At 36.3% G+C, this 22,943-nt stretch overlaps 1 protein-coding gene and 2 long non-coding RNA genes across 3 annotated transcripts; all 3 read right to left on the bottom strand.

Moving 5' to 3' along the window:
• Positions 1-2,528: 2,528 nt before the first annotated feature.
• On the bottom strand, positions 2,529-4,551 carry LOC140178963 (uncharacterized). Its single transcript, XR_011872196.1, has 5 exons — positions 4,258-4,551; positions 3,919-4,042; positions 3,560-3,657; positions 3,254-3,347; positions 2,529-3,177 (listed from the first exon to the last, which is right to left on the bottom strand). It is a non-coding gene; the product is annotated as an uncharacterized lncRNA (long non-coding RNA).
• A 746-nt stretch (positions 4,552-5,297) lies between these two features.
• Positions 5,298-6,528, bottom strand: LOC140178964 (uncharacterized). The gene is made up of 3 exons (XR_011872197.1): positions 6,044-6,528; positions 5,618-5,741; positions 5,298-5,482 (listed from the first exon to the last, which is right to left on the bottom strand). It is a non-coding gene; the product is annotated as an uncharacterized lncRNA (long non-coding RNA).
• Positions 6,529-7,184: 656 nt separating this feature from the next.
• Positions 7,185-11,448, bottom strand: LOC112750558 (uncharacterized). The gene is made up of 5 exons (XM_025799346.3): positions 10,991-11,448; positions 9,841-9,934; positions 8,897-8,934; positions 8,666-8,801; positions 7,185-7,788 (listed from the first exon to the last, which is right to left on the bottom strand). Exons 1-5 carry the CDS (start codon positions 11,351-11,353, stop codon positions 7,376-7,378), a joined length of 1,044 nt encoding a protein of 347 aa, XP_025655131.1. The 5' UTR covers positions 11,354-11,448; the 3' UTR covers positions 7,185-7,375.
• Positions 11,449-22,943: the final 11,495 nt, after the last annotated feature.

The raw sequence follows: 22,943 nt of genomic DNA, 5'->3' as shown, positions 1-22,943 counted from the left end.
AACACGACTCGAGACGGAGACAAGATTAAGAATCAATTAATTGTATGCACCAGAGAGGGGAGGTGAAAATCTAAGATATCTCCAACTTTGAAGACAAACCATTCAGCTGGGTTAAATTGCCCGGCTAGAATTTACGTACATATAATGAAGGATGTTGGTCTTTGGACAATTTCCAAAATTATTTTGAATCACTCATATCCTTGTTGTCCAGATCAGGTTGAGATACTCAAACAACACAGGGAGTTTAGGGTGGTTTAGGGTTTAGGGTTTAAGGTTTAGGGTTAGGGTTTAGGGTTTAGGATTTAGGGCTTAGGGTTTAGGGGTTCATGGTTCAAGGTTTAGAGTTTAGGGTTTAGGGTTCAGGGTTTAGGGGTTCAGTGTGTTTGCAACTTTCGGTTCGCCCAATGTATTAATTTCGGTTCACTGTGTTCTTTTGGTGTTCGTAATGTATTAGTAAATACAGTCATTGCAATCACTGAGAATCTGGAACAAAACAGCAGGCAGACAGTTCCAACAGATATATAAATTAACATCTCAGATGAGTAATCCATCTTGAATCAAATATAAATATTAACATTAACATTTACATTAATATTAACATATATACATTTGAAGTAAGCATTTTTTGCTTTTTAAACAAGTTAAACAAAATATTGTTAATTACAACCGGTCAATCATAGTATATGCCATTTACTATCTAAATCTCCATATGTGAATTTACTATCATAGTATATGCTATTGATTTCTTTCACTGTATCTTTCTTTTCTTGACTCATATCCCTGTAACTGTTGCTATTGCTTTTGTTTGGCATCTGCAATAATAAGTTTTCTGCAAGTTTTGAAACAAAATGTGAGAATATATTTATAATACAGAATAGATATTATTCGAATGAAAACGGATAAATATATTTAATCTACTTACGTTATAGTGCGGCTTCTCCTTCATTGTTGCTATTGTCTTGTTCTGTTTTGTTGTAATAAAAAATTTTGGTTAATACTTCTATCAATACATCAACAAGCACAAGCATGTATATCTTAATCAAGTCAATTAAAATGCCACAGGCCACCGAACAGAAAAACATTCATTTGGTGAACCAAAATCACAAAGGCCACCGAATCAAACAACGTTCATGTGGTTAATAAATGGTGATCAACTTTCAATCAAGAAGAATAGTATTCCTCCATGCAAAAGAAGTACTAAAGATAGTAACAACCAATTTCAAAACTCTACTTAAACTATCCACACTGATAAGAACAAGCACGTATATCTTAATCAAATCAACATCTTCCAAAAGAAAAGTTTTTCAAATTTCATGAATTAGGTGTTCTTTCAAAATGACATTTGCAAATTGGCTTCTTTAAAAACTCTTACTGAAACTTGATATCTTTCTTTTAAGTATCAAGGTTAACTACCATTCATGATAAAATCTATCCAATATAATGAGACAATTTTACAGTAGTAGTATGACTTATCAAAGTGAAAGAGTTGTCTCTAATGTCAATTGTCCTAAACAAAACTCATTTACATCAAATCTCGAGATATTGTCAATTTTTCTGCTAAAATTGCTGACAAGTGTAACTCATGCTTAAAAAAATTGTAGAATGGAAGAAAGACAAAGTTATTCAAGAGCGATACATTTGGACAATATATTATTTGCTTCTCAAAGGGATCCAAACTGAAGATTCTTACAAGCATTATATAGGACAACCTTAACGAAACTCATTCATGCACAGAATTAAACATTATAAATAATAAAACAGTTAGGAAATGATTTGTTGCATGCTATCACAAAAGGAACCCACCGAACCGAAATACATTCACTTGGTGAATCAAAATTACAAAAGCCACCGAACCGAACAAATCTCAAAGCCCTAGTTACACTATCCACTGAATTGAATGAAAATAACAACAAATTTCATTCCAAGACCTATTTATACTGTAAAAATGCTTTCACAGTAGTTCGATCTACTAAACGAAGCAAATCAATCCAGTAAACCTAAAATGCAACTAGGAGAAATACGACATTGCAAGATTTCAAATGAACAGTAGCTTTCTCATACCTTTGGTAGTCTCTGTTGCAATTTTTCTTCATTTCTGGTTGTTGCTTGCAAAATCTTCTCCCGATTCCTTTCCAGTAGTGGTTTTCGCAAAGAACTTGATTGAAGTTTGAGTGATGTTGAGAGAGATTCGAAGAGAATGAGTTGTTTCGTGTATTGGTTTTGTGTTGAAAAAGATGTAGCGTTTTTTTCATAATGAAGCGCGAATGAAAAATGAGGGGTTTCGTTCGTCTCTAGCGTGTGTTTTCACTCGCCATTTAATGCGCTTGATTCTATTTGGACTTGGGTCAACTTGGTTACATGATTATATGGATGTGTAGCAACCAAGGTTCAAAAAACCGAACCGATCATTAAACCGCTCTAGTTACTGGTTTACTGGTCTAACCGGTCTAACTAGTGGTTCAACCGGAAAAACCGTTTTAGAATAGAATAATAAAAAAATTATAAATACACATCCTAAAATATAGTTATAGTCTAATATAAATCTTAAAATATCTTCGAAATTTAAAACACTACATAAAATATCATCAACCAAATACATATGATCTTATCAAAATCAAAACTCAAAAGTTAAATAGTAATAAAAGGATATCTAAATATTAAATCCAACATCATGGTTTATCAATTATCAAAACCTTAAAAATCAGCTAGTGTTGACCGTGAAGTACGCAGACACCAGAAACAGCCATCATTCAGGTTCAACAAGTCACAAACTTGTAGACGGTCAAAGATTGCATGACCTCCAGCTCCAACAATTTATAAACTCAAAATTTGATGGTAAAGGAGTCAAGACAGGCTGCTGCCCACATCTTTCTAAAACCACCAGTGCCCATAGCCCCATACCCTAGTTCTAGTTGTGGCTCATTTTAGCAACTTATTTGTCAGTTAATTTACAAAATGGAAATTAAATTACAGAATGGAATCATTGAAATTTGAGTGAAGAGCTCGTCTCAAGTTGATGGACACTTAAAAAACTATAGCAAGAGACATTTCAGTAAGCAAAATGCCACAACACAATCTGCCACTTGACACTATCTTAAGCTCAAGGGCGATCCTTAGGTTCCAGAGCGGCAATTTCCTTCATAACTTCTGCTTTGTCAGCTTCAAACTATTCGTCCTCTGCACAAAATTCCAATAAATGTGATCATGGGAACATGATTCAGTAAAAACAAGTGCTGTAAATTCCCTACTATACCTTTTAAGTCACCCAATAACCTCAGAAGCTTGCTTCTGTTTGTAACAAGTATGCCCACGATGTCAGCTGGTTTCTTTTGATTTGCAACAAATAGCTGTTACAACAATGGCACATCAATACAAAGAAGAAAAACTTGGCAAGAATATGGTTACAAATAAACATTTAAAAACGTGTGCCTTTGTATATAATTATATGACCGATCATAGAATTAAATTTGCTTTTCTTTATCCCCTCACTGCAACAACCATGTCAGCATGGAACAATCAATCATTTACTAGTTCATTGTACTTTCAAATGCAAACTCACATGGTTATCTCAACTACTGGAAGCTCCGATATCGATTCCGCTGAGTCAAGCGAATTCTCCACGAGCTCTCTAACAGTAGTATAAAGAGATTTTCCTGGCTGATATGAAATCCACATAATATAAATACAAACAAATCACAAAGTCAATAGAAACATAAAAATCAGACACGCCACTCCTACATTATCAAATCCTGCAATGTTCTTGTTCTCAGCAAAGAATTCCGGGGACATTATGCAAATTTGAACAAAGACACAAAACCCCATAATCAATATAATCATTCAATGATTTGTTGATTTCAGAACAAAGAGTCAGAGAATAAAACGAAAAACGAAGAACAAGTGCACACCAAAGTCACTAACCATCAAGAGGGCGACGAGCAGGACGAATCCAATGGAGGATGGGGAGAACTTACTTTCCCATCAGGCAGTGAAACAGCAGACTCAGTTCCAGAACAAATAATCACCCTAACCTTCAAATCAATAACTATTTCAACAAAAATTCAGAAACATCATACTCAAAAATTAAAAAATGGCAGCAGCAGGCCAGCAACATAACAAATCCATTTCAACAACATAATTTCAACAACACAAAACCAATGATTTACGTCATTTCAGATTCAGAAATCACTAATTATCAGACATTCAAGTTTCAACACAGACTCAACAGAGCATAGGGAATCATTAAACAGTGCCACTAACCTTCAACTGAGAGCAAGACGACGACGGCGACACCACGGCAAGCATCTCGAACTCGAAGCCTTGAACAGCGAAGCTAGAAGACGACGCGACGACGACGTGCCGAGCTAGGGATTTGGTTTGGAACAGGGGGGAGGAGGAGGCCGCGGAGGCGCCTACAACGACGAGCGGCGGCGTCGAATCCGTTGAAGAGGCTAGGTTTTTGGTTTGGGTTCTGAATTCTTGAAGAAGCTAGGGTTGGTGAGTGGTGAGGGACTGAGGGCATTTGATTCGCGAAGGCGTTTGGGGGAGGGGGGTAAGTGACACGGCGTGGGTTTGTTTTTTTAAGAACCGGCCGGTTTCCGGTCCGGCCCAACCGACCGGTTTTCTGCCGGTTTCCGGTTTTCCAACAGTTTTGAAATTGGCAGTTTTAGGAGGAGGACCGGACCGTTTCTCTCACCGGTTCCCGGTTTAACCGGTTCAACCAGCCGGTCCGGTCCGATTTTCAGAACATTGGTAGCAACCCGTAAAATATAATGAGATGCGTGGAAGCAAGGTTGCGAGAACCGGACCGGTCATCAAACCGGTCAAGTAACTGGTTCAATGGTTCAATGGTTCAACCGTGGTTGAACCGTGGTTGAACCGGTTTAATATATAGAGTGAAATTATAAAAAATTGAATACATAATTTTAAAAAGTTAAATTCAATAATTTTGAAATTAATAAAATTCAAAATTTAACAATTTCACAAAATCTACAATACATAATTTATCATTAAAAGGTCATAAACAACTTCAAATGACAATATTCAAAACGCACATAAATGACAAGGTATGACAAGGTAATTGCAGTAAGGTAACCATTGCTACTTAAATCTCTCCTTTAATAAACAAAAACTTCCATAGAAAGTTATATCACTTACGACTTTTCATCCCCAAATTTCCACCATTCAGGCTCATACCATGCCTTGCCCCTGAAAAGCAACCAAAATGATGCTTATAAGCTTAATCCAAAACTGGCAAGATTCAACTTGTATTTGGTTACATATTTAACATTTGGTGAAGGAGAACCAACAACAAACAGAAGCATAACCATAGGCAGGCAAGGGGCACGGATAACTTATCATGAAATAAAATATATGAAATCATAATTCACAAAGTACTCTTCTGATATCACTTCTCCAGATTTCATGCATCCAATATATGCCCCATCCTGACCGCGGCGGCGGTTAAGAAGGTCAATTAATCCCTCTGTTAGGCCAGTCAACATATAAAAAAATGTGTCAATAATTTCATATTGGAAAAAAAACAGTTAACTGCTTATCAAAAAAAAAACACACACACACACACACTATATAAGGAGATCAAAATATAAACACTCTTTACCCAGATCAATGTCAATACTGTCATCAACTTTCACATAAAAGTCAGCATCCCAGTTCTGAACTGCAGTACTAAAGAAGATTTTTGCTTTCTTAGGCAACTCTTCTTGAGCTTCCTCATGACCTTCCTGATATAATGAAAACAAATTATCAATCTCTACATTTAGCTTGTTTAACAATATCCAAAGGCAAGTAAGCATGTCAAGATAAATCAATATCAACAATATCTTTCACATAAAATTGTGTCTATAAATAAATGTCCCTCAAGGGATTACCCATTGTGCATCTATACTAAGTCAAGTGCATATTATATAATTCATTTCTTCCTGTTTGATAAAACCACCCACCACAGTAAAAAATATCAAACTAATTTGAATTTTAGCAAATTGTAACCAGTTTTTGGTGCCTATTTGAAAAAATTTTCACTTACAAGAATCAAGAAATCCTTTGTATGCAGGCATGCAGCAGCTCCAGGGGAAGAGGAAGACGACGGACGCTCGAGGAAGAAACAGCGTGCCTGCGACTGGTGAGTCTGAGAGCGAACAGGGGTCGGTGCGACGAATGGCGCAGCGGCAATAGAGGCACAAGGCGGTGGTGGAGGCTAGGCTTGGGGGCAGGCTTCCCGGATTAGTAGATTAGGAGGAGGCGAGTAACGGCGAGGACGCGGTGTCGGCGACGACCAACGAGTAGGCGAGCTCGGCGACGACCAAGGAGGAGGCGAGCTCGGCAACGACGGTGGTGGTTGCGGTGGTCAACATCGTCGCTGCTGTGGCTGCTCGTTTGGTGGTGGTGGGCTGGTGGGTATGCGACTGCGAAGAGGCTGATGGCTGTGTGTGACTGGGTGGTGAACTGTGCTTGGTTGGTTTCTGCCTTCTGGAGCTTGGGGCCGTGGGTGATCTCTGGAAGGTGGAAACTGATTAGGGGATTTAGGGCTTCCTTTCGTTTAGGCGTTTTCTTTTTTTTTTTTTTTTTTTTTTTTTTTTTTTTTTTTTTTTTTTTTTTTTTAAAAAAAGAGCCAAAACGATGCCGTTTAATCTTTTAACTTCCCTTCCAAAAACCGCAAAAAAACCGGACGGTTCTCCCGGTTCACCGGTTAACCGCCGGTTCGACCGGTTTTTCCCCCGGTTTTTTGCCAGACGGTTTCTGGCCTTACTCGGACCGGCTAGGTGACCGGTTCCCGGTTTTTCCGGTTGAACCGGCCGGTCCGGTTCGGTTTTCAGAACCATGCGTGGAAGGAAGCCAAGTGAGCTGTTGAAATTGGTTTTATTGTTTGTTATTATTGTATATAAGTAGGAAAGGGCGCTGCACTTGAGCTTTAACCTTTAACACACCCAAAATGAAAGCAAGCCATAAATTTTTGGGTCTTATAGCAAAATGGGGGAGAGCTCCTTGCTCTGAGAAAATGGGGGTTCAAATAACTTTATTGGAAGATGCTAGTCATTCTTATACAATTCACCTGGGTTCTAACCTCTACGAAACGTTTCAAGTTTTGAAGAAATTTTATCGACGAAAGGGATCAAAAAAGAGGTAGCAAAAGTTGTGTTTGCTCAGGTGAGCCAGCAAGTGAAGGCTTAGGACCATAAAGCTACATCTTATTGCTCCAATAAAGTTGCCTAAAATTTCAAGAGATTACAAATATCCACAAGAAGGAACTGACAAAAGTGCACTTGATTTGCATATTTTGTAATCAGTAACACTTAAAAAAATGTTCAAGACTCCTTCGGCTGAGAAGCTCTCCATGCAAGATAAACTGATTAAACACTTAAACTTTTTTGGGCTCCAAGCAAAGGAGATAAGCAATTATCCCAACCACGGGTATATACCTAAGATAATTTACCAAGACAACCTTGTCTTCCTGAACATTCTGGAGGTTGTCTCCAAGTAACCATGGCTGGAAAATCATGTAAAGACATATGTCCCATATGAAGGCATAAGCCAACCTTTCTGATCCGAAGAAACCGACCAGGAATTCCCATCTATCTGCTATGCCACCAAAATTTGCATCTGTTCTGCCATATAGAGCCCACAATATAGACACAATACATGTAATCCCACCAATGAGTCCAACATATGAGGCACCATTGGTCATCAAGGAACCCAGTTCCGACCTTTTGCTTGGACCACTGACATTGTCAGCATTGTTCAATCGGATTGCCATATATGGGATCAAGAATGCTGCCATCATGAATATGTAAAGAAACTCAATTAATTGAACAAAAAGGAAAAATAACTTGGGAATAAAACATAGTTTAAAGTTTAAACAGAAACTTGCACATAGAGAAAAATTTTACATATACATCCAATTCTCCAATCACGAATTGACAACAGAAAAACGTGTTTAACTAAACCACTCACTATCTCAAAGTTCATATAAATGCAAGTATCTAATTGGTCAACAGCATAAATCATTCTTTTAACACTGTCGGTACATTGTAATTAAATTCTTCAAACATATAGGGACCTCAATTGGCGGACAGCCACCCTTTTGTCTAGTCAAACCCCAAAACATTACCAGCGCTGAGTTTTCCTAATCACTATGAACCAGAAAATTCTTAAACCGCTTATGAATAGTGATGGCAAGAGTTGTAACTTTGGTAACCATGTTAAACATTAGTGGAGAAGTGGTGGAAATAATACAGAAGTAATTAAAGACTCTGTTGGTTGGTGAACTGTCTTACCCAAAGAAATTGCGGATCAAATGCCACAGCTGGCATTTGACCGCTGACCAGTTGAGTAGGATTGCAGTTACACCTTTTAATAAGGTAAAAGAAAATTGAATTGAATTCTTGCATTTAATCCTGTCAGCCAATTATATGAAGAGCATTACTTTCTTAAGTATATGAAACAGGGACAACTGTGAAGCAATTTAACTATATTTCACTAGTTTGCTTCTACTGAGAGAATATACTTGTGGTGAGTATATGATCATAGAGAATATTGACACTGAGCGTGACCAGACTATTCATCACTCCTTTCTGTTCTGAATTTAGCAAATAATCAGAACAAGATAACAAAAATGCATGTCACGCAAAGAGAGTCGAATGAAACTTACTGTTTGTGAGGAACATTTGAAGGCCCCAGAGTACATCTAAAGAACCCTTGTATCTATCTCTCCTACAATCTGTGTACAGCACTGGGGCAAACATAAATGTCCAGGCAATCACAAAGTTGAACAGGCCTTCAGCCATCTGAAGCAAGAAAATTCTGAACATCATGGAGACTTTCAAATCAAATAATGTAAAATTTGGATCCAATAATATGTATGTTGTTCAATAATACTTACGGGATGAAGAACTGGGGCCTCAATCAGATGAATGCCAACTACTCTGCCAGAATGTCGTGTGAACGAATCATTAAAGAGAAAGGATAAAAAAAAATGCATACAGTATATGTTCCCAAACTTATTTTTAAATGTCAGGCTGCAAGTTCCACATGTTGCCTTTGCCTTTGTATTAAATAACCTTACATATCAAGGAAATATGACTAGACTAATTAATATTATTGATCAAGTTGAACACAGAGACTGCAATTAGGGGAAAGATACCAGTATGATTTTATTTGGTTTAGTAAACTTACCAGAACACAAACCTCAACGAAGTATAAGGTCACTCATGCATGGACCTATAAACAGAATAATATAGTATACAATATTTTCTCGTAGAAAATTTTACAGGAGCATATATATTAATAAGCCTGTTGTGTAGTGGCATGGCAACAGGAATGACCATATAAAGGAACGGAGAAAAGGATTCAGAGAATAAATCTTATCAAAACCAACTGAGGCTACATTGTAGCACAAAGCTGCTGTAATCCAAATATCCACAATATAAACAAAGTAAAAAAGGATCCATTTCAATAATCAGCAATGGTAGTATAAAAATTGTGAAAGTATTTCTGGTGATTATGTCAAAGTTCCAAAGTTAGATTTTGTGTTTTGTTGGGGAACCCCATATCTATGACCGCTATTGGCCTTGGTGGCTACCTCTGTTTTTTATCATTACAACTGTCATTGATACAACAGTGCTTTTGATCATTATAACTATCAATGCTACAACCTAACTGTGAAATAAAAAATAAAATAAAAAAAAACCCGGAATATTAGTTATTATCATCTGACAATGCAATTCTTGAGTCTAGAAGCTGCAAGAAGATTCATCAAGAAAGAACAAGCTACAACTCATTCATCATTTATGAGTGTAATCAACAGCAGGTATTAAGTCAACATACCAAAGTTCATGAAAGGCAGGATGAAAAAGAAATTGAGCGAAAGACCCACAAGATTGTTAACTGTTTCAGAACTGATTGCCCATACAGGATCTCCCTGTTGCAATACATGTCAAATTTTAGATTCGCAAGTCAAATCAATCTCACCAATATAAAATTTTCAGGAACAATAATCACGCATAATGCAACAGGTTAAATCGTTTACTTTCCCACCAGAGCAGAGTAAGCATCCTGGGATGATATAAGCAACTTTTTGATACAATCATACCGATAGACATGGAAAGCCATCAAACAAAGAAATCCAACTGGATTTCAGCTCCAAAATTATACATCAAAAGTTTCAGATGGAAATCCCATAATAGAGAAATCCAAAGCTTTCTTTCCTTTCCACTTCTTTTCGCTAATTCCATAATATTTTTAACCTGTTGCTTAAAAATATTTTAATTAATATATGCAACCCCATCTAGTGACAAGATATTTTTGTAGTTATTATTATGATTAAGTATTAATCATCAGAGATCTTTGCCCAAAAGGTCAGCATTCTTTCCCTCTATATTGAACCAAACATATATACCATATAACATCATTGAACATCCAGCAGAGCCTACAATGTTACAATTGTGACTAGAATGTGCAAAACACATTTGATGTAATAAGCTTTAAATTGTTCACTCAACAACTAACAGAACATTCATGCCAAGCATCATAATTTCGTAAAGTCTGAAAATGAATTTCAAAAATTATATTTTCAAAAGTTGACTCTTCCACAATAACATTAATTGTCTCTCCATTGATTAGACACTTATTCCATACAAGTCATTTACTCTATATTTATCAAATGCTCTTCTAATACTACTATCATTAATATAAAGATACAATTTTGTAAATTAGCTTTTGTTTTACTTTTCCTATTCCATGGTTCCCTACTAATCCTAAAGGAGAATGCATCCAAGTTAGCAGTGAACCAAAAATTCCAAAAAAAATGTCACCATGTCAAAACGGAAATATAGTGATAAATAATTTAAAAGTAGTGACAATTTAAAACAGGTAATAAGTTCAAGGAAACATGGCAAAGAGCGATTTTAGTCTCTAATTTTTTTCACTTAATTGATACCGGAAGATAAATGCGGAAAAAATCAAAAGGTGTACACACAGGGGCATAAGGAAGCAAGAAGAGCCACAAAATGTAGACGGCCTCTGCAACCCACAATGCTATTTGAAATATTCTCCTGAAATTACCATCGCTACCTGCCTCCGGCGAGGCTTCGGCTAACTCAACCGGTTTTCGGCGACTCGCGAAGCACAAAACGGTCCTCGAATTGGTGCTTCTCGCTTTGGAGACAGGTGGTTTTGCGGAGAAAGAGTTGAGGAGCGGTTTTGATTTGGGAGATTGGGGAAGAGAGAGTGAAGGTTTTAGGAGCAATTGTTTCGGTGCGAGGAAGGAGCACAGAAGTGGTGGAGACGACGTCGTTGTGGTCATCGTTGTCATAGTTTGAGAGTAAGTAAGGTTGGGCATCGAGTGGCTTAACTGAGTAAATTCACGCTTCAGACTTCAACTACTTCACCAACGAACGAACCACCCACCGGTCGTTGGTGAGTTATGCTCCACGTTAATTCCTTAAAGGGATTCCCGAGTTACACTTTTTTTTTTTTTTTTTTTTTTACCAAAGATAGAAGACTCGAACCTGCAACCTCTTAATTTTTTTTTGGTGACTAAATAGAAAAGAAAGAAAAAAAAAGATACAAAACCAAATTAATTGGCTAGGGTCATATCTAAATCTATTAGATGTTGAAGCTCACTCCATGGTTGGCTCCAATTCGAGTGAATGTCCGCGACAGAAGCAGCTGCTTTAGCCATACAATCTGCAACACTATTTGCAGTCCTCTGAATTAAAAGAATAGAGACTCTCCAATTCCAATTCATAACCTCCTGTATATGCTTTGCCAAATCCCATTCCGGAATATCCTTACCAAGCATTCTTTGGTTTACCAAGAAAAGAGCTTCTAAACAGTCTGTTTCACAAATAACCTCACGAAATCCACTCTCCCAAGCAAGAAGTAAACCTCTCCAAATTGCATACAATTCAGCAAAAAGAACACTGCACACTTCGACTTTCCCAGTGCAACCTTTCAACCAACATCCATCAGGATTGCGAATGATACAGCCAAAACCAGCATAGCCAGAAGGAGCAAACCAACTAGCATCACAATTCAATTTAACAGAATAAACTGGAGGTGGAACCCAATGCAAACAAAGTGAAGGAGGAGACAGAGATTGATGCATAGCAAAAATAGTGTGAAACTCCCTTACTGAACTACGAATCAAACTCACCACTTTACTAGCACTCCATGAATCATCTATATTAAATAAGTCCTGATTCCTGCTTCTCCAAATCCACCAGATGGTCGAAAAGAAAAGAAAAATATTTTCACTCCTTGCACCTCTGTAGAGCCAATCATGTAAATTCGAGTTATTTGAATACAGGCCTAAAAGGTTCCAGACCTCCTTGGCACTAGGGCACTCCCGAAGACAATGAAGAATTGATTCAGAACCATTCTGACACCGATGACAGGTGCTAGATAAAGCTAAACCACGACCCAAACGAAACTCTGCCGTAGGAATAGCATTATGAAGACTGAGCCAAATCAAGAACTTGTACTTCTCAGGAATATGCAGTCGCCATACCCACAACCAATTATCATGCTCATTCCAGTCAAACTTTCTTTTGGCTAGCCAACTGTACCCACTCCTAGCTGAGTAAAGTCTAGAAGATGCCACACCCCACGACCAACCCGAACTCTCTTAATTGAGTATGAGAAGTCTATGCCATGCTATTACTCATTGGCTTAAATTTGGAAAGATAGGAGACTTGAACCGGCAACCTCTTAATTGAGTATGGGGAGTCTATGCCATTTGAGTTATACCTCATTGGCAAAAATTTGGAAAGATATGTGACTCGAACCCGCGACCTCTTAATTTGAGTCTATGCCATTTGAGTTATACCTCATTGGCATAATAAATTAATGTCATGTGTCACAAGATGATTGATTGACGTATGAGGTTATTGACACCTAGCAGCCACATGTCACTTAACATATAAAAAAATTATTTATAATCAAAATAGTCCCTAAAATTTAGAAGTCATTTTCATCCTTAAAATTTTAAAAATTAATCAAATTAATCCTTATATATATATTTTTTATTTTTTCATAATATTAAATTTAAAATATTTTTTAATAGTAATAATTTTAATATTATTTATTATATCTTAATAAATAAAATTTCTTTACATAAAATAATAAAAATAATTGAATTATTATAAAATTATTTTGTCATTTGTATTTAAAAAATTTATATTTTCAAATTGTAATTTTTTATAGTAAATTTTTTTTATTTAAATGATTTTATCAAATTATTGTTAATTATATATTTAAAAATTTAATATTTTAAATCATACTAAATAATATAATAGTTATTTTAAAATTTAAGTCTTTAAATTTTTTAAAATTATAATTTTTATTATTATTTAATTTATATGGTAGAACTCAATAATTAAAAAATTGATTTGTGGAATTACTTGTTGAATCTTAATATTTTAATATAATTTTTTTTAAATAACTACTATATTTATTTAGTGAGATCTAAAAGATTAAAACCTTTAAATATATTAAATTTATTTAGTAAAAATGTAAAATCCAAAATATTAAAACTAGTTATTTTAAATGTTTTAATCTTTTAGATCTCATTAAAAAATATAGTAGTTATTTAAAAGATTATATTAAAATATTAAGATTCAACAAGTGATCTCACAAATCGATTTTTTAATTATTGAGTTCTATCATATAAATTAAACAATAATAAAAATTATAATTTTAAAAAAATTAAAAGATTTAAATTTTAAAATAATTATTATATTATTTAGTAAAATTTAAAATATTAAATATAATCAAGAATAATTTGATAAAATTATTTAAATAAAAAGATCATTATAAAAATTATAATTTGAAAAAGTAAAATTTTTAAATACAAATGACAAAATAATTTTATAATAATTTAACTATTTTTATTATTTTATGTAAAAATTTTATTTATTAACGTCTGAAAAATATTATTAAAATTAGTACTATTAAAAAATATTTTAAATTTAATATTATAAAGAAAAAATAAAAAAATATATAAGGACTAATTTGATTAATTTTTAAAATTTTAGGGATGAAAATAACTTACGTCTGGAGTTTTAAGAACTATTTTGATTATAAATAACTTTTCTACATGTGAAGTGACATGTGGCATGTTAGGTGTTAATGACTTGACACGTCAACCAATCATCTTGTGACATGTGACATTTACCTACCACGTTATCATGTCACGTAGCATTTAATGTGACATGTCATCATCTAACTAACGGAAAGACCAATTTGACTTACGTTTTATCTTTCAAGGATTAATATGACTAAAAAAATCGTTTTAGGACTAATTTGAAAAATAAGTGATCTTTCAGAAACGAATTTGAGTATTAATCCATTAAATTAATCTCTTAAATTTAGAAAAATACACTCCGTTAGATAATATGTCAAAAAAAATATTAGTTCTAATTTAGACTTTGTTTTTTTATAATCTAGATTTCTTTTTTTATTTTTTCTTTTTATTTTTTCTAATTTTTTTGTGCACTTTTTCAATTTTAAGATTATGCTTATAAATGAGAGCCAGAATTCCATTCAGTCAAACACAAAGACTTCAGTCGGAGTAGAATATCGAGAATTCCAAAATAGCGTGGATGTCGTTGTTACCTTGATCTCCAGTGATCCACAATAGAGTCCAACCTTAACAAGTCATTCTTTGGGGATGATTTTATTTCAATGTGTTTAAAATTGGTGTCTAGTAGTATTGAGTTTAAGCCTTTAAGGCATAATAAGAATAATTTGATAATATCTAAACATTATAATAATGGGCCAAAAGTTCAAAGTGGTATGAATAAGTTGTTTGGTTACTGTGCAGGCAAAATAAAAAAAAATAGCAACAGCCAAGGCTCAATAATGGTTCAGGTCCATGATCATAGCATTCAACTCATTCACTCACTAATGGCCCAAGGATTAGATGCTAATCACTAACGTGGAAAGAAGTAACTCATTTTTCTCTGAATCAAAGTTAAAGTGACCGAACTCATTCTCTCTCTTCTCTAACCCACGTGAATTAGCTCCAAGAGAAAGCAAGAAAAGAAAGCTTTGATTAGAGTTCAAATCAAAGAGAAAAAGGTGATTACCAAAATCAAGAAATAAAAAAAAAGCAGAAGAAAGTCAGAGGCTAGGACACACAAGCAAAGATCAAATCCAAAGGTGAATCCGAAAATCATTTTCTTCTTTGAGCTTCATTGTTACTTGTTAAAGATACTTTTCTCCTACATGCACCGAACAGAAAACTTGAAGAAAATAGAGCTTATAAAGCTCTGCTATAAATTAAGGGTCAAAAACAAAATTTGGAGCCAAAGTATTGATGAATGGCTCAGATCTTTGAAGAAGATGGAAAAAAGAAGAAAGAGAAATAGCTAAGTAAAAATGCATGACAATTTTGATCATTGTTGCTTTCTCATTTCTTCTCTATGTTGCTGCTGTGTTATTTGGGAAAGAAAAAGTCAAAGCTGTTCAAGTCAAGTTCAAGTTTTGGAAGCTTTACTTGTCTATTAAATAGGTAAACAGCCAAAAATTGAAACAAGGAGTGAGCACATAAGTTTGGGTCTTCATAGCTTACAAGCTATTCCTTCTTTTCCTTCATTAGTTTACATTAAATTTTCTATTCTTCACTGTTCATTTTTTTATTTATTTTCAATGAAAAAAGGTATTAAGTGAGGAATCAGTAAAAGCCATTGAGAGAAAAGTCAAAAAATTGTGTCAAACTCTTTTGTATATTTTTTTGTTTTGTACACATGATCTTGAGGGAATTTCCTCGCTAGGTTAGATGAGCACTTAGTGGTTGCAAGTCTAAGGAGTAAATATAGCCAAATCTAACTTGGATAGAAGCTGAGTTTGTCCCAGATAGGATTGGGTTGAATCCTATGAAAATTGGTGATGGTAATCATTGTGAATGATAGTGAAAATTTTACCACTGTTGTGAGGGAGACTAGATGTAGGTCACATTGCATATGGTGACTTAACCAAGATACATGGCTATGTGATTTTTTCTTCTCTACTTTTCTTCTGTTTTTCTTCGATATGAGACAAAATAAAAGTGTCTTCTGCATTGCCTATTTTACAGAAATCACAGTTATTCAAAAGCAAAGAGACTGTTCCTGATTGCATTGTGACGCGACAAAATAAAATTATCTTTTGAAATTTTAACTTGACAGACTTAACAGCAACTAAGTTCCAAATCCAGTTAGAAACAAAAAAGCAAAAGAAATTTAAAAAGGAGGCCATAAATTCAATTTTTCCTTTTCTAGGCCATTCACAACCTTCAACTGGTATCAGTGCTTGATCTCAAAGAGATCAAGCTTCACAGCCTGGAGAAAAGATCCAATGGCCAACAACATGAGTTCGAATGTCGTGGCTTACACACTCGCTGAAGGTCAGTCCAACAACAGACCTCCCTTCTTCAATGGCAAGAACTACAACTACTAGAAGGAAAGAATGCGGATATTTGTCCAATCTGTTGACTACAACATCTGGACGATCGTCATGAATGGTCTACAAGTTTCAACAAAAATAATTGCAGAAGGAGTCATGACACCCAAAAAAGAAGCTGAATGGAATGATGAAGACAAGAAAAAGGTGGAGCTGAACGCTAAATCAATCAATATGATACACTACTCGACTAGTTTTGAGGAGTATCGGAAGGTGTCAAGGTGCAAAATAGCAAAAGAGATTTAGAATAAAATCCAAGTCACTCATAAGGGCACTGAACAAGTGAAAGAAACAAGGATCGACATGCTGAGAAAAGAATATGAGATGTTTGCTATGAAGGAACACTACAAGAAAAACACTAAATACCGTTGGATCTACCGTCGGATTTAGCATTAGATGTTAGCAGTGGATTTATCGGCGGATTTGGCAATAAATTCATCAGATAAAAAAATTTTCTTTCTTAACACCTTTTCAAATGTTTTTAAATACCATTTTGTGTTTTCAAAAAATAAACATTTATGGTAGTAACTTAAAGAAAATCGCTCATCTTCTTCTCTAACTTCCATCATTTCTCAAAATTACATTCATTGAACATTCATAAAGATGAGAAAGAAAGTGGCTACAAGAAGAGGCTCTGGTGTCTATCGTGCTCCAAGAAACCCTCCACCAACAGGTCATGCACACACCTATATCCCTATACACTCTCATTCCTCTTTGCATTCCTCTCCCGTTCTAGATACCATTGTAAGGACGAAGACAACCTCTCGCCGTCCATCATGGCACCCCTAGAGGCTAGGACATTTATGGCTAATGCCACAAAGGGAAGAAACCCATGGCCGAAGAAGAGCTGATGACAAGTCATCATATGCTAGCTTTGCAAGCATTTTTTACTTGTTTCATTAGGTTTTATGCATTTTCTTGCATTGTAAGTAAGTAATTTGGAGTGGAATTGCATGGTTTTGTTGAATCAATCAACCACCCTTTAATTGATACAAAATCATGAGGTTTAAACTAAAATTAATTGGCTTTTGAATGAATCTTAAACCTTGTGAATTTGGTGATACTTTGATTGGTTGTTTTGATTATTTGTAGGTGAAGAAAAGAAAAAATAAGAAAAGCGTGGCCTAAGGAGCGTGCCCAAGGGAAACAAGAAGCGTAGCCATAAGAGGAGAAAAGCGTGGCACACACAAGGAGCAAGAGCCTAAAGCTCTTGCCAAGAGCCTAGAGCTCTCACAAGGAGCGCTACTCCAAGGGACCAAGGCCAAGCAAGGGAAAGCTAAGCTCTCCATGAGAACCGAGCGCTACATCAACAAGGAAACAAGGCCAAAAATTTCAAAGCTCAGCTCTCCCCAAGAGCTTTATCGGGCATGCCTCAAGAAAAATCAAGGAAAAAGAGTTTGCTAGTGCATGCTACAAGGTTCGAACCCATGGCCTAAGGAGCAAGGAGAAGCGCTCCTTGCAAGGAAAACAAGCCAAACTTGGCTGAAATGCATCCCCTGAGAGTCGAACCATGCACATCAAGAAAGCAAGGAAGGAGGCGTTGCTTTGTTGCACAAAAGAAAGGGGCCAGCATGCTCTCTCAAGGGTTCGAACTTGGGACCTCACTAAGGACAAGGAGCAAGCTCAGCTCTTGCCAAGAGCTGAGCGCTACTTCCCTTATTTCTTGAAGTATGATGCGCGCTTGACACGGTCAGGGGGCTGTGCGCACAACATTTTGGCCAAAGCAACATTGAAGCTCAGCTCTTGCCAAGAACCGAGCGCTAGGGAGTGTGACATGGCCAGGGAAGCTTGGTGAGCAATTTGGCACGGTCAAGGAGCTTGGTGCGCAACACACAAGCAACACCAAAACTCAGCTCTCCCCATGAACCGAGCTTGACCCTGGGAGCAACACATGGGCTGAAAATTCAATTAAAAATCCAATTTAATTCAATTCTTCACTAAATTAAAAAGCCCACTCCAAATTCTAAAATCCAAAAATAGGAAGTGTATAAATAGAAGCTAGTTTGATTTAGAGAGGACTTTTACTTTTACCCTCATTTTTAGAATTTTCATTTTTAACTTTCTTATGAATTATTACTTTGGATCTCTGAGAATTGGGAAGGAGAATTGATCTCTCTTCTTCCTTGTTCTTGCTTCTGCACTCTCTACTTCCTGTCTTGGATCTTGGGTGGAGAATTAAGGAAATTCTGTTTCAATCTCACCTTGAGATCTCTTTGTTTATTTTTCTGCATAATTCTAGAAACTGTGATTTAAATCCAAATTCCATTTACTGCTTTCATCTTCTACTTCTTCTGCAATTTACTCTTCTACTTCTTTTGCAATTGTTCTTGGTTAGATCAAGGAAGGAATTGAGATCTAGACTTGTTCTCTAGTCTCCTCCAACCCTGAGATCTTCAACTTCCCTTGAGCTATTGCAATTGAGCTACATTTTGCTTTCTGTTTGGATTTTCAAGCAATTGTTCTTTTCTGTTTAGATCTGTTGCATTTTAATTCATACTTTATTTCTCTGATTAAGGCCATTTTACTTTCTCTTGTTTAATTTCTACAATCCCAACTCCCGAATCCTTTTATAATTCAAGCCATTTACATTTCTTGCACTTTAAGTTTCAGCTCTTTACGTTTCTTGCAATCTAAGTTTCTGCAATTTACATTTCTTACACTTTAAGATTAAGCTCTTTTAATTCTTTTGCACTTTAAATTCTTGTCAATTATCCCTCTCCTTTTAAATTTCATGCAATTTATCTTCTGTTGGATACAAATCACTCAAATCAACTCTTGTTCGCTTGACTAAATCAACCACCTAACTAAAATTACTCAATCCTTCAATCCCCGTGGGATCGACCTCACTCATGTGAGTTATTATTACTTGATGCGACCTGGTCCACTTGCCGGTGAGTTTTGTGTTGGATTGTTTTCCATACATCAAGTTTTTGGCGCCGTTGCCGGGGATTGATTAGATTGACAATGATTAAGGAAGGCGGAGGTCTAGATCAAGCACTTTTTCTTTTCTGTTTCTTTAATTTTTGACTAACACACTAACTGTTTGAATTTTTGCTTAAGCTAACCAAACCTCACTCTAGTAATAGAGTGAGGTTTCACTGGTTTTCTGGTCTTGTGTTTCTTGTGCTTTTTTTTGTATGATAGAGGCAAGAAGAGAGGTTCCCAACTCTGGTGATCTTGACGAAAGAACTTTGAGGAGAATAAGAAGAGAAGCCAAAGGGAAGGGAGTCATAGGTGAAGAAGTTTTTGAGGAAGAATTCCAAGAGATGGAAGGAAACACTTCCAATGCTAATCAAGAAGGAGTGGCCAAAAACAACAATCTACCTCAGAGAAGAGTCTTGGCCTCTTACACGTTCGCTAACCCAAGGCATTGTGGGAGTAGCATCCTTACCCCAAATGTCAATGCAAACAACTTTGAACTAAAGCCACCACTCATCACCTTGGTTCAAAACAACTGCTCCTATGGAGGAGGACCACTTGAAGACCCAAACCAACACTTATCCACTTTTCTAAGGATTTGTGATACTGTCAAAACCAATGGTGTGCATCCTGATATCTACAAGCTGATGTTATTTCCATTTTCCCTCAGAGACAAAGCTACTCAATGGTTGGAGTCATTTCCAAGAGATAGCATCAACAATTGGGAGGATCTAGTGAGCAAGTTCCTTACCAAATTTTACCCACCTCAGAGGATTATTAGATTGAAAACTGAAGTACAAACATTCACACAGATGGATGCTGAACCTCTCTATGAGGCATGAGAGAGATACAAGGCTCTAATTAGGAAGTGCCCTCCCGAAATGTTCAATGAATGGGACATATTGCAGAATTTTTATGAAGGCTTGACATTAAAAGCTCAGGAGGCACTAGATCACTCAGTAGGGGGCTCTTTACAATTGATGAAAACTACAGAGGAGGCCCAAAATCTTATTGATATGGTGGCTAACAACAAATATTTCTTTGTTCACCAAAGACAACACCAACCATCACAAAGGAAAGGAGTGATGGAGTTGGAAGGAGTGGACTCAATCCTAGCTCAAAACAAAATGATGCAGCAGCGAATTCAGTAATAATTTGAGCAAATAGGCCAAAAGGAGTGATAGCCTCCAAGTTGCAGCAGTAAATACAAGCCAGCCATCAACCACATGGGGGCAAGACAAAGAAGCTTGTGAAGATCAACAGCAAGAACAAGTGAATTACATGCACAATCAAGGCTCTGGACACAATGAGGTTTATGGTGACACTTACAACTCCTGGAAGAACCACTCCAATCTCAGATGGGGAGACAATCACACTCAGACTCAGCAGCCATTACGAAATTCAAACCAAAACAGTTGGAAAAACACAAACCACAACAACCAGCAGAATAACAACCAAAATCCATATAGAAAACCCCAAAACACTCACCCCAACTCTAACCATTATCCATCTAATAACCAAATTACCAATCTAAACAACCATCATTCACCCTCACCAGCTTACACCCAACCACAAATTCCACAAGACTCTCAGAGAATCTCCTAGTTGGAGATGATGATAGAGAAAATGATGAAGCAGCAAGAACTTATAACCAAGAACAATGAAGCTTCCATCAGAAACATAGAAAGGCAGATTGGACATCTTTTCAAGCAAGTTATAACTGAAAGACCATCAAGCTCACTCCCAAGTGGTTCCGAAGGAAGAGTATAAAGCTATACAGCTGAGGAGTGGAAAAATTTTGGCGAAAGATGAAGGAGCAACCAAGAAGCCAAAGGAAAATGACAAGAAACAAGCTGAGAAAGAGGAAGCCAACGACAAGGATGTAACAGCAAGCAAGCATACTCCAGAGAAGCTCAAAAAGAAGGAAGACCAGCCACAAATCTCAAGAGAAGGGAAGGAAGCAAGGGAAGAACCAACCAAGGAATAAAGGCAGGGAGTGAACTTCACACCTCCACTGCCATACCCCCAAAGGTTCAACAAGGAGACTAAGGACTAAAACTTCCCTAAATTTCTTGAAGTCTTCAAGAAATTGGAGATCAACATCCTCCTGGCTGAGGTATTAGAGCAGATGCCCCTATATGCAAAGTTCTTGAAGGAGCTTATCAACAAAAAGAGAAGTTGGCATGAGAAGGAAACTATACTGCTCACTGAAGAATGTAGGGCATTAATCCAGAAAGGACCTCCCCCTAAACTTGAAAACCCTGGAAGTTTCTTTTTGCCTTGTACCATTAGAAGTATGATCATCAATAAGGCAATGTGTGATTTAGGGGCGAGTATCAATCTAATGTCCTCTTCTTTGGTGAAGAAGTTGTGCATAGAGGAAGTGAAGACAGTACAGATGTCTTTAGAATTTGTGGACAAGTCAGTGATATGTCCCAGGGGTGTGATTGAAAACCTTCTAGTTAAAGTGGACAGATTCATATTCCTTGCAGATTTTGTGGTCTTAGACTCAAATGAAGATGGAAGTGATTTCATTATACTGGGAAGACCATTCTTGGCCACAGCAAAGGCCATTATAGATGTGGAGTAAGGAGAGCTGACCCTCCGAATGCATGATGAACGCATCACCTTGAATGTCTTCCCAGAAACACAACACATTGATGAAAAGAGAAACCAGATGGAGACTGATAAAGGAGATTTTTAATGGAAGAAGAAAACAAACAAGACAATCATTGATTACCTTCCAGAGCAAGAAACAAACAACACAGTAGGGCAAAAAGAGAGTGAAACTGTGCAGAATTATGTAGGAAAGCAAGAAGAACTTGAAGTGGTATCTACTGAGAAGGAAAGTCCTAAAATACATCCCATTGCCAAAAAGGGGAAAGGATCCACACACAGAAAGAAGAAAAGCAAGAGAAGGGTTAAAAAGGGGTGGAAGAACAAAAAGATCCCAACTGAAAGATTCCAAAAAGGGGATAAAGTGTAGTTAATCTACCAACAATTAGGGGCAAGCCAACAGGCTGATGACTACTATACTGTCAAAAAAATACTCTCACTAGAGCATGCTGAAATTGAGCATCAAGGCACTAAAAGGAAGATCACAGTAAGGGGAGACAAGCTGAGACACTACAGTCATCAACCACCCTAATGAGGGACCAATGTCAAGCTAGTGACAATAAAAGAGCGCTTGTTAGGAGGCAACCCAAACCTGAGGTAGTTTTCTTTTCATAACCATTTTAATAAAAAGGTTAATTAGTTTTATCTATATTGCAAGAAGCTAAGTTTGGTGTTGCACACCAAAACAATCTAAGGGAAAATGAAGGATTCTAAGTTTGGTGTTCCACCAAAAATCTCATCATAAAATACATTCTCACCTTCTGCATAATGCTAGCTTCAAGCATTTAGATAAACTAGTTAACCAATCTGCTGTTTCCTAGTTTTTGGTTCTATTACCTTTAGCAAAGACAGAAGGGTCTTACATATGGTTAATTTTTTGCATAAGAAGCATTGGCAAGTGATGAGCGGATAATTTATATGCTTTTTGGCATTATTTTTAGTATGTTTTTGGT

This window comes from Arachis hypogaea, chromosome 15 (genome assembly GCF_003086295.3).
Source record: "Arachis hypogaea cultivar Tifrunner chromosome 15, arahy.Tifrunner.gnm2.J5K5, whole genome shotgun sequence".
Classification (NCBI taxonomy): Eukaryota; Viridiplantae; Streptophyta; class Magnoliopsida; order Fabales; family Fabaceae; genus Arachis; species Arachis hypogaea.
This window is presented reverse-complemented; position numbering and strand designations above follow the sequence as displayed.

What these genes read in the sequence shown, in the direction of transcription:
- LOC112750558 (XM_025799346.3), bottom strand. Translation starts at nt 11,353, where the DNA reads ATGCCCAACCTTACTTACTCTCAAACTATGACAACGATGACCACAACG. An exon ending in TCTTGCTTCCTTATGCCCCT is followed by an intron (nt 9,935 to 10,990) that starts GTGTGTACACCT and finishes GTATTGCAACAG; the next exon opens with GGAGATCCTGTATGGGCAAT. An exon ending in CCTGCCTTTCATGAACTTTG is followed by an intron (nt 8,935 to 9,840) that starts GTATGTTGACTT and finishes CTGGCAGAGTAG; the next exon opens with TTGGCATTCATCTGATTGAG.